Source organism: Corythoichthys intestinalis, chromosome 14 (genome assembly GCF_030265065.1).
Source record: "Corythoichthys intestinalis isolate RoL2023-P3 chromosome 14, ASM3026506v1, whole genome shotgun sequence".
In the NCBI taxonomy this organism is placed as follows: domain Eukaryota; kingdom Metazoa; phylum Chordata; class Actinopteri; order Syngnathiformes; family Syngnathidae; genus Corythoichthys; species Corythoichthys intestinalis.
The window spans coordinates 27,118,493-27,131,244 of NC_080408.1; the positions used below are offsets into that span (position 1 = coordinate 27,118,493).

Here is a 12,752-nt window from a genome sequence, read left to right on the forward strand (position 1 = left end):
CAATACAGCACAGCATTTATTTTGAACACTGCAAAAACTCAAAATCCTATCAGGACTTACAGTTTAGACTAACTTAAAACTTAACTAGAATTTATAGCTTGACGCAAGTGGAAATTCAATTGAAACACAAGGGAAAAACACTTTCAAGTGATGTGTGTTATCAAGCGTAATGACGTTTTTAGGTAAGAATTTTTTTTTTTTTTAAACTCTAAACGTTTTTTGATTGAAAGCAGTGAATTAGTCTTTTTTTTTTTTTATAGTCACTTTTGAGATGCAGTTGTTGGCTGTTTTCAACAATGTACATCGAAAAATAAAGACATTGATTGACTGAAAATGGTTCAATATTAGATGAAATGTCTTGTTTTCTCATCTATATTTATTAATTGCTCTTTACCTAAAAAAATATGTTTGATCTGATTACTCGATTAAACGATAGAATTTTCAGTCGATTACTCGATTACTAAAATATTCTATAGCTGCAGTCCTAGAAGGAATTGCAGTAACCCTCGTAGTGTTCGTCTAGTGACAGTGACAAACTACAGTACATCATCTACCCCGAGGGTCCAATGTGCGCATAAAACATAGCGCCCTCCGTAGGTCAAATCATGTACTAAATATGAAAGATTTCTAAATAAATGGTGATATTTTATGTGTTTCTAACAACATATTTCAGTAAAAGAGAACAATTATGGCTTACTAGAGCCTAAAAGTCTTTATGTCCGAGGTTCCCTTTAAAATGTTTGAGCTAGCAGGTCGCTTGCAGTCCGAGGCCCACTTAATGGTCTAGAATTTTGTGTAACTAGCGTATTTTCTTTTCCAGTGGTGTGGGTTCTCGGTTGGATGTCTTCTCAGGGAGCACTAGTCTCAGCTTTCTTCTTGAGGAAGAGCCACCCTCCTCTGAAAGGTACTCCTGCTGCAGCAGAGGAGAGGTGGCCTTTGCGCTGCCTGAAGTGGATGTGCTCCGTGTAGATTCACCTTGCGGAGACACGTTTGCACCCAGGATGTCTCCTTCAGACACAGCTTGTAATTCAGTTTCACACCTTCCACCATCAAATAAACTGTCTACCGGACCAACTGCCACAGTCTGATTTTCTATTTGACGGTAACTTTTTGACAAATTCTCAACAGTGTTCATTGCTTTCGGAAGCTGAGGGTTTACCTCTTTTGAATTATCCATACTTGGAGATTTTGTAATTGGAAGGAAGGGGCTTAAAGGTTCAGATTCAGAGGCTAAATTAGATGTTTTATGCACAGTCTCAAGTCCTTGATCCGGGCCTGGGTCTGACATCACTTTTTGTTCAAGAGTAGTGTCAAGGTCCAACTGGCTTTTAGAGCAATTTTGGGTGTTTGAAGTATTAAGGGGTATGTTGGGTTCAAGTCCTCCAGGTTGGGGACCATGAAGTGGAGAAGTCTTTAACACACTTGACTGCATAGGGTTGGTGGCGCTGGGACTTGCTAGAAGAGATGTCACAGGTGAAATGAAGCCTACTTGCCTACTATCTGAAACTCCGCTCAAGGAAATGGAGCTACTACCTACCATGTTAGGAAACATACCAGAAGAGAGTAGTGAACCACCTGCTGGTATTGCTGTATTGAGTAAAAGACTTCCTCCCTGGACAGAGAGATTGCTGCCCACTTGCTGTGAATCTGCTGATCCTTGCAGGAGATGACTCTTTGAATGAATCATGTCGGCAGCAGAGAGAAGAAATGGTTGCTGAGAGGAAAGTTGAGAACTCCCAAGAACAATTTTAGCTTCATGGTGTGGAGCAGTCAGACTCTGCCCAGTTCCCTCTGCTATGATTGGTTGAGGTGTGTCTGTGGCGCCAGTAGCTGGAGAAACTGTTGTGAGTTGAGCCTTTCTTTGATGAGTCTGTGCTTGGTCGCCTTCTGTATCCTGGAAAATGTGCACACTATCAGATGTAGCTTTGACTCTTTGATCTTTTCCGACATCCTTCTTGTCATCATCTTCAATTAATCCCTCACTCGCTGGTATTTTTTTAGCTTTCCTGTTGTTTCCTTTTGAATGTTCACCTGAGCTTCCTCTGCTTCCCAACCGTTCCAGTTGTTCTTCTTCTTGTCTTCTGTCATTCCTCTTGGAGAGATTTCTCTGTTGCTCAGTTTTCCTTTTCGGATGGACTTTTGCCTTTCGAAGTGGTTTCAAGTTAGGCTTAGACTTTAGCAAGCCACTGGACTGTAGCTTTCCTTTGTGGTGCCTCTGCACTTCTCTCTCCATGTTTCTGGACATATTCACTATATCAGACCTTCTTCCAGTTGCTTGACGATTTCTTTCCATACTGAATGTCACATTTCTGGTTTGCAGGTTTTTCGTTCCGTCCAACTGGTTGGAATCGATACCCCTCCATCTATCGCCAATATTACCGATAGTGTCATCGAACAGAGACGTGTCTCTCATGTTAGAATGAATCCTACTTTCTCTCATAGTCTTTGCTGACTTCCCATTTGCCCTGTGGCAGCTCTTACAAATGACCTTCCCAGGTTGTCTACTCCCCATATCAAACCTCACACCTAGCTCATTGTTTGCTTGATAACCAGCTGGGATATCTGGTGTGTGACTGAAGGCGTCTTTCCATTTACGAGATGAAGGTACGGAACTACCACTAGACAGAACATTGTGAGGAATGCCTCTTCCCAGAATTTCTTGTTGGCTCTCAAGTTGCTTCCTCTCCTTCTCCTCCTCTGTGACCAACATCCTCAGTCTCCTCATGTCTCCTTCCAGCATTACACCATTGTTTCCGTTATCCCATTGATTTAGCTTTGATCCTTCAACTTTACAATCTGGACACATGAAATGTCTGTCATCTTCATCAGCTCTGAGATGAAACTGGCTTCCATAGCCGTCTGTCCCTATGCCGGATGGTATGCTTTTACTGTCCAATAGGTGATGAGTGTGCAAAAAATGCTTCCTGTGCTTCTCATCAACATCATAGTGATTAGTGAGATAGTTAGCCACTGGTCCATTGCCTTCTTCTGTCCCTCTCTGTTTTTGACTTTGTATTGCTTTCTTTCGGTGAGAAACTTGATAGTAGATCAAGACTATCAGCAGTGTCAAGCATATGCCACCTAAAACGAGAAAGATGTGTATTAACTAGCGATGTACCGAAAAGTCGTGACAGGAAATTCCCGTTTGAAAGGTCGCGAAAATTGGTTTCAGTCCGAAATTACCCCCCAACCCCAAATATTAATAAGGCTGGGCACCCATCCCAGTATCTTCTTAAATCCAGTACGGGTCTCTGTTGAGATATATTGCGCACCTTACTGTGTATACATTTCTGACAGATAGGTCTGGACTGCTATCAAGTGAGTCTTGTACTCACACTTTTACTAAAAAGCCAGGCTGCTGAAACATGAGCAGAATGTTGAATGGGATTTGAATGGGTCTTGCTGAAAACAGCAGGACAGCCCTGAAAATGATGGAGCTTGTATGGCAGCATATGTTCCTTTAAGCACCTTTCACAATTAATGGTGCCTTCACAGATGCTAAAGTTTTCCATGCCATCAGCACAAATACTCTCATACAATGAGTTCATTTAGATTTCTCCAGATTCTGTTAATCTTTTGATTATATTATAGACAGATGGGGAAATCCCAAAATTCTTGCAAATTGTTTGTCGGGTATAATTTTTCCTAAAAATGTTTAATTTTTTATGTTCACACAGTTTTGCAGTCATGCAAAAAGCGGGGAATACAGTGAAAAAAATGTTCTGTGTATTCCTTCATTTTTCGTGGTTTTCGTAAAAAAAGCGAAAAGCGGGGAATACAGTAACATTTTTCCGCTGTATTCCCGCGTTTTTCGTAAAAAACGCAAAAACCGCGAACGCTGCGAAAAGCAGGCGAATACAGTGATTTTTTTTTTTTTTTGCTGTATTCCCTCGTTTTTCACGGTGTTTGCGATTTTTACAAAAACACGTGAAAACCGGCTTAACGAGTTATATATAGTATATATAGTTATAGTACTGCACTATAGATGCCACAACATTACGCTAACACCAAGGGCGTAGGTTTGCATAGGGACGGTAGGGACATAACACTACCAACTTTTCAACAACTTTTAAGCAACCTTATTTGCATTATACAATGAGTTCAGCTATAAAGGTAATTTAAATTGTCTTCCAATGTGTTGTTAGGATAGAATTGATCCCACCATTATTAAGTGGATTGATTTTATTATGATCAGACTTACATTTACCCCTTTTTAACTTGCTATTTAGTAGTGCAGTCCATTTTCCCCCCCCTCAAATGCACTTTTGATTGGCTGATGACTAGAACCCCCACATTCACACAAAAATGTATTTTAGGGCTGTCAAACGATTAAAATTTTTAATCGAGCTAATCACAGCTTAAAAATTAATTAATCGTAATTAATCGCTATTCAAACCATCGATAAAATATGCCATATTTTTCTGTAAATTATTGTTGGAATGGAAAGATAAGACACAAGACGGATATATTCATTCAACATACTGTACATAAGTACTGTATTTGTTTATTATAACAATAAATCAACAAGATGGCATTAACATTATTAACATTCTGTTAAAGCGATCCATGGATAGAAAGACTTGTAGTTCTTAAAAGATAAATGTTAGTACAAGTTATAGAAATGTTATATTAAAACGCCTCTTTATGTATTCGTTTTAATAAAATTTGTAAAATTTTCAATCAAAAAATAAACTATTAGCTCGCCATTGTTGAAGTCAATAATTACACCATGCTCATGGTGCTGAAACCCATAAAATCAGTCGCACCCAAGCGCCAGCAGAGGTCGACAAAACACCAAAAAACACAAGTAACAAGTGCACACGACACTGTGCTGTAATTTTCATCTGTTTGAGCGGGGCATGTGTGTTAAATGCGTCAAATTTTTTAACGTGAATAATTTAAAAAATTAATTACCGCCCGTTGACACGATAATTTTGACAGCCCTAATTTATTTTCCACATCATTAAAAAAATATATATATATATTTGCAGCCTATGCACATTTTAACCCCACCTCAAAAAACTTTAAAAGCACAACCACTCTAAACTTCCTTTATATGAAGCAAGCATTTAAAAAAATGACTTTCTCCTTATGAAAATGATTTTGACTTTTTTCATTTTTATGTAGGAACCAGCCATTTTTGAGAAATGTACCCAATCTGTTGGTCTCATTAATGTCCCGTCCCCAGCAAAAAGTGTACATGCAGGTTATGCTGTTATAGCATCCCTACCAATTTTGAGACCAAACCTACGCCCTTGGCTAACACTATAACGGTAATAAGCTATTTTAGTTTAAAATCACAAAGATTCTGTTTGAATACCTCCTCGTTATTATTACAATATTTCAAAAATGTTTCAACAGTGTATTTTGTATGAAATCCGGTGAAATTGGTAGACCTAGTCTTGGCATTGCTGGCAAAATCATAATAAATCTAATATGTAGAATAAAGAGGAAAAATGTAACGACTCTTGTGTAGCCCAAAGTAGCGGAGTAAGAGTAGTGTTTTTTCCCTTCACAAATATACTCAAGTAAAATAAAAAGTATGGATAAGTAAAATTACTCTTAGAAGTACATTTTTCTCAAAAAGTTACTTAACGAAATGTAACGCAGTACATGTAACGCGTTACTACCCACGTTCTGCTCATAATACAAATGTGTATTTAAATTACAGAGGAAAGGAATACAATCATGACTCAAAATACATAAATTATTGTATTCTATTTTTATTTATATAATACACAAGGTCCCTACTTAATTTGACTTATGGTTTGTATTACATGCTTACCCAAAAAGCAGAGAACAGCTGTAATGGCCAAATCCCGGGCATATACTTGAGGAGTCACAGTGTCTTTCTTCTCTATCTGTACTGTGATGTTTTGATTGGACGGGACACAGTTTGCTTCAGTCAGCTCTAGCACTGTAGTTACAGCCGGATTGTCAGCACTCACACACACCATTCTCCTTCCATTATACAGAGTCTGGGGACAGCAGGACAGGTTTGCATTAAATGTTGAGCCAGCTCGTAAAATATTTCTGCATGGACTGGATTACAGATTCATGCCTTGTCAGGTTGCTGTATGAAGGCTGCAAGGAAGGTGGCTAAATCCAACAGCTGACATGAGCAATTCCATGAGTTGAGATCAAGATTGAGGTTGGTCAACCAGCTGAGGTAGGAAAAAGACTCAGAAGAAACTGAGCTCAGACGGTTTTTGGACATATCCAAGTTGCGAAGTTGCACTAAACCATGGAAACTGAAGGACCACAACTCTGATTCATCATATTCAACATGAATATTCGTATTTGTCTCAATAATATGCACTAACCTTTTTGTGTCCAGATTCTTTATTAAGTTATCAGACAGATCCAGATTCTCCAGATTTCTGAGATTGTTGAGAGAACCTGGATCTAAATTGGTGATCCGATTACCCTCCAGGTTAAGGGTTCGAAGTGCCGTGGTACCTTTTAACCAGTCAGCTTGAATCTGCACATTAATTTATTGGCTTTATTCATTGCCTTCCAACGCAATGCAAGTTAAAAGAGCTTGTATGTAAACTGTTAAAGTGATCCTCTAACTTAAATACATGTAGGCTCTAATAAACCACAATTGTTCTCTTGTACTAAAATATGTTGTTAGAAACACATAAAATGTTAACAGACACGGTGCTCCGCATACGCATAACACGCACTGCGCGTAGGGCACCAACTCTGCCTGAAGGGGCACAAAAAAAAAAGTCAAGTTTGTAAAAAAATCCTAAAAAATAGTAATTGTAATAATAACAACAATATATAGTATTTAAAATAAAACTTATAACTGATAAATGCAAGTATTACAAATATAAGTAACATAGGCTCATTATTTACACAAAAAAAGAATCTCCTGTGCGGCCCTTGCCTGGTACACCAGACTCACCGCTGTTCCAGCTATTGAGTCTGGCCACCATTCAGCAGATACAATTTCCAGGGCGGAGCAAGCCACAGCAAACAGACAGCGGAGTGGACCAATCAGCGACGGGCAGACGTGACGTAAGTAAAACGACGAGGGCAGGACGAGGGACTTGCGCGCGGAAGTAAACATAGGAGGAGAGCGGAGTTTATTCAACATGGCTAGCGCGAGACAGACAGTTGTCAATGACTCGTATCGATATGTTTTTGGTAATTTAAAACTGATTTTACCGTGGATTGGAACATATTCTGGGCCCTTTTTGGTCCCTGTATGCACGTATCCTACCCACCACGCGTTACAACTGGTGCCCGAACATTTTTCCTGGATCCTCAGTCAAGTAAGGGATCCGTCTATTTTCTGGATCCGACGGTCCCACCGCGTCTGCAATATTGGTTTCGGACCTGTCCCTTTTTTTGATTCGTCGGTCCCACAGCGGCTTTTCGGATCAGTCTATTTTGTGGAATCGACGGCCTGATCGCGGCTGCGACATTGCCATGGGATCGGTCTAATTCCTGGATCTTCGAGTGAGTAAAAAACGCGGATTTGGATTACTATTGCTATCTTTTATGTTGACTTTTCTTCGTGGGAGTTTTCCCCAAATCATACTAAATAATTAAAGCACTATGGCACGCTACAGTGACGACAGTGACTCTGACATGGACCTAACAACAATGTTGGAGTTCGTCAGGGAACGCGTGTTTGCGTACTGCTGAGCTCCCGAGTGAAGAGTGGTCAAGGTGGAAATATTGGGAAATATTATTTTTTGTGAATAAATGTGCATAAGTGGAAGCTTCTCCCCTTTTTGGTACTTTTATACACGTATCCTAGCTACCACGCGTTACAATGTACAAGACATGGATTACACAAGGTGTGCTCTTTGGCATGTACTGTATGTAAAGCACACGACAGCCCTGGATGCTAACAATCTACATAATTATATTGGGATAAGTTTGAAAATGCATATGCTTACCTTGAATCTCTGCTAATAAAACCGGAGTTCCAAACAGCATACACTCTCGCTCCCAACCGGAGTTCCCAACAGCACTCTCTCGCATCACCAGTTTTGCCCAACTTTTGTCTTATCAGGTATTTGCGGCACTCATTTTTCCCTGAAGCTCGTCTTGTGAACGACCGACAGTGCTGTCCTGCTCTTCACCTTTCAGATCGGGTTCAAATAGGAAGGGCAGAACTGACAACATGTTGGGAAAGCTAACTAGTGACACACTGGAATTTTGGCAACGGGACCGGTGACGCACTGCGACGCAACAAGAATGGCGACTTTACTTAAAATAATTTTACATACTTTATTGAAAAAAAAAAACATTAAGAGGGGTTTTGATATCAAATTATTATAACTTACTAACATTTATCTTTTAAGAATTACTTGTCTTAAAAATAGAGGATCCCTTTAACGCTTCCTGGAATGGCCTCACCAGACTGATAAGGTTGTGGCCCAGTGCAAGCACTTGAAGATGGGTAAGATTGGACAAAGCTTCATCCTCCAAGGCCTGACTGGTGAGTAGGTTATGGTCCAGCAGTAATGTATGCAGGAAGGGCAGTTTTCTGAAGGACAGTGCATCCATCGCTGAGATTCGATTATGGCTTAGAGCTGTTGGATGACAGACATTTGTAACAAAGAGTGAACAATTTACAGTTAGCTGATGAATCAAATAAATATTTTTAAAGTTGGACTCCGCAGCAGGTCCAAAGCCAAGATTTAAATCTGAAACCTCAGAATCTCAGATCTGCAATACATGTGTACTAGCTACTTACCCATAGCAAAAATTTGCTACTCATCTGTTGCTTAATCCCGTCTTGTGAGACGAATTTGATCATCTCAAATTTATTTCATCCTCTGCTCATTTGTTTCTGAGTTTGTGCTCCTAAGGGTATCCTTGGAGCAAGTGATGAGTCAAAATGAGCAAAGACATAATTGAGACAAAGGAGATTGATTTGAGAAAACCAGATTCGAGCACAGCACCTTTCAGGCACTCAAAGGGCTTTGACACTATATCCTCATCTAACTGCTGGTGACGCAACAATTTGGGGTTAAGTGTCTTGCTCAAGGATACTTAGATGAACCTCTGAGTTGGGGAACGACTTCTCTACCACTGAGCCACGCACGGGATCAGATGCACTTTGCTCGATGTGACTCGGCACATCAATGGAAAGCAACTTCAGAAAGAGCGTGTAGCAATGTTGAAGAAAATGTGCTATAATTTGGTTCATTTAATAATTTATATATTTCTTTGATATCTAAAAAAAAAAAAACTTCCAAGTCGCAGACATGTTGCCTGTGAGCCAGTAGTTTTGCCTGTTTTGCTTACGTCATCAAACAAGAGGACAAAGGTTCTTCACACTATTTTGTGGTAAACTTTCGGTCTTCGAAACCAAAAACCGATAATGCATTTGTAGCGGCCGATAGTTTTCGCCGCCAAATTTTCGGTGACGTCTCTAATTTTTACATTGAACAAGATGAACCAAATGAACCAAATGTTATTTAATTATTTGACCGATTATAATATTTTCTCGGATTTTGGCATGATATGTATTAAGTTGTGATTGGACATGTCAGAGCAGACACAACTCTTTTATACAATGAAAGAATCTTGAAAACCCAAAATGAGCAATTGCAGACTGGAAGGAGATAAAATTGAGAAAAATTAGTGACTGGCACAATGTAAGGTTGCTCCGCGAGATCAGTAATAGAGGCAGCTTTGAGGCAAGTTGAAGAAATAAATACTTTGCTCACCCATATCTTTTAATGAGACATTACTGAGATTGTGACTCCAAGTAAGGAGATAAAATTGAGACGCATTTGAGATCGACACAAGTACTAACAGTTGTCTCTTGGTGAGATCTTGAAAGGAGACAACTGTGAGACATTATCGAAAAATCGTGCCAGTAGAACTATTCTCAAGACCTTCTCATTAGATGCTCACTATGAGACTTACTTCTCATGAGACACATGTGAGAAAACTGAGAAAACCACTCTGGTCTCGATTATTGCTGATTCATTTCTCAGAGATTTAAATGAGACATGAACAAGATCTCATCTTCAATTTTGCTTTGCTATGGGTACCTAGCATGCAACAAATGTCCAGTTGATTCACATTATTATCAAATTCAATAGTTAAATGATCAGTAGCATGTTACCTATGACAGTGATGTTGCTGAGGACAGACAATGAGGTTGACTGGACAGTAGTGATGGAGCCTCGTGTGAAAAGTAGAGCCTCAGTTGTGTCTGGAGCATCTGGTAACACGCATAAACACACTGTACACTTGTCTTTTACACAAGAACTACATCTGGACTGTTGTGTTCAAAAATTTTCAACCCCCGCTGTAGTACAGTGTTGTAGGCAGTCTGACCTTATTTATCTTACATACAATCAGATCAAATTTAGACTTTGCATGCTGCAACTGTGTTCCTCAGGTCCCACCAGAGAATTATACTGGATTTAGAGTCGAGCGATTGCAACACTAAAACTTCCAACTTTTCTCTTTAACCAAGCTTTGATAGGTTTGGCGGTATGCTTGAGATCATTGCCTAGATCAGACATGTCCAAAGTCCGGCCCGGGGGCCAAATGCAGCCCGTGGTCAAATTTCATTCGGCCCCCAGGCTCTGTCATAAAAGCAATAACGTCTGGCCCGCACACAGACTTAATAAATTGGTCAGCAGTACTGCTACCAGCATATGAAATAGCTTATACACTAAATGCTGCTCCTCATTTACCCACTAAAAGGCAGCAGCACTCTAAGCAACATTACCTCGTGTGACCCTTTACTTCCAATTTTCTGAAATGGCGACAATCAATAAAAAAAAAGAAAGTTGACTGCGATGGCCGACGCTTCAAGGATAGGTGGAAATTAGACTATTTCTTCACTAAAATACACAACTGCGTCTGCCTCATTTGCAAAGAGACAGTCGCTGTTTTCAAAGAGTTCGATGTGAGGCGGTATTACCAAACAAGACACACTGACATGTACGACAAGATTACAGGGAAGATATGCAGCGAGAAATTGAAGCAACTTAAGCTAGTTTAATTTCACAGCAGCAGTATTTCGCAAGAACCCGAGAGTCGAAAAAGAACGCCACAAAGGCTAGTTGCAAGATTGTTGAAATTATGAATTTAAAAAAATAATAAAGCAAATGTGACACACAGAATGGCTTGCTAAAATTTGTTTAAATATATCGTTGTACGTAAAGGACGTCAGCCAAGGTCGGCCCCCCACATTTTTACCACACCAAATCTGGCCCCCTTTGCAAAAAGTTTGGACACACCTGGCCTAGATGGAAGCTAAAACGTCTCCCAAGCTTCTGCTTTGTCACTGACTGCGTGACAGGATTTCTTGGTAGCTCACTGAATTCGTATTACCTTTCACACACTGGAGATTACCTGTATCTGGACAAGCAAACTGCCCAAAATATGATTGACCCACCTCAGTAGGCAGGGTGTTCTTTTATTTTTAAGTGTTGGTTTTCCTCCTCCTGAAATCATCGATCCATAGGCCCAAATAGTTTCAGTTTTGTTTCATCGCTCTCCCAACCACTATGCCAAAAGCATTGTGGTTTGTTCACGTGGTTTTTGGTAGACTGGAGTCGACTCTTTGGTGTCAGCAGGGGTGCATCTAGGGGTTCTGTCATGGAGACCTTCATTACATAGTGCCTTATTGTCTGAGCTGAAAACTGGATTCTACCCGCTGACAAGTTCCTTTGTAGTAATCCGTGGATTTTTGTCCACCTTTTGTTTCAAGTACTGGACAGAAGCTGCTGACAACTATTTTTTCTGACCGGCCCAGATAATGTTTGCACTGTGTCTTTAGTTCTGAACTTATGAATTATACTTGAAATTGTTTCTCTTGAAACTTGAAGATATTTCCTATAGTAGGGAAAATAAGTAGTTGAACACCCTGCGATTTTGCAAATTCTTCCACTTAGAAATGATGGACGGGTTTGAAATTGTCATAGTAGGTGCTTGTCCACTGTGAGAGACATTCTTAAAAAATCCAGAAATCACAGCCTATGATTTTTTAATAATTTTTTTTGTATTATACTGATGCAGATATGTATTTGAACACCTGGGAAAATCAATGTCAATATTTGGTACAATAGCCTTTGCTTACAATTACAGAGGTCAAACGTTTCCTGTAACTTTTCACCAGGTTTGCACAGACTACAGCAAGGATTTTGCACCACTGCTCCACCCAGATCTTCTCTAGATCAATCGCTTTTCTGGACTGTCACTGAGAAACACTGAGTTTGAGCTTCCTCCAGATTTTCAAAGATTTAGGTCTGGAGACTGGCTAGGCACCTCCAGGACCTTGATACGCTTTTTACGAAGCTGCTCCCTTGGTTATTCTGACTGACTGCTTGGGTCAGATGTCATGTTGGAAGACTGAGTCACGACCCATTGTCAAGGTTCTTACTGAGGGAATATGGTTATTCCCCAAAATCTCACAATACATGGCCCTGGTCATCTTCTCCTTAATACAGTGCAGTCGTCCAGTCCCATGTGCAGAAAAACACCCCCAAAGCATGATGCTACCACCCGCATGCTTCACAGTATGGATGGTGTTCTTAGGATGGTACTCATCATTGTTCTTCTTCCAAACACTATGAGTGGAATTAAGACCAAAACATTCCATTTTGATCTCATATGACCACATGACTTTCTCCAATGACATCTCTGGATCATCCAAATGGATATTGGCAAACTTAAAATAGGTTTATGCAGGGGAACCTTCTATGCCATGCATGTTGTTAAACCATGGTGTAGTGTATTACCAACAGTAACCATGAAAATGG

At 39.9% G+C, this 12,752-nt stretch overlaps 1 protein-coding gene across 1 annotated transcript; it reads right to left on the reverse strand.

Annotated features, from left to right (window-relative positions):
• Positions 1-353: 353 nt before the first annotated feature.
• On the reverse strand, positions 354-5,970 carry lrrc53 (leucine rich repeat containing 53). Its single transcript, XM_057858117.1, has 2 exons — positions 5,786-5,970; positions 354-3,081 (listed from the first exon to the last, which is right to left on the reverse strand). Exons 1-2 carry the CDS (start codon positions 5,955-5,957, stop codon positions 800-802), a joined length of 2,454 nt encoding a protein of 817 aa, XP_057714100.1. The 5' UTR covers positions 5,958-5,970; the 3' UTR covers positions 354-799.
• Positions 5,971-12,752: the final 6,782 nt, after the last annotated feature.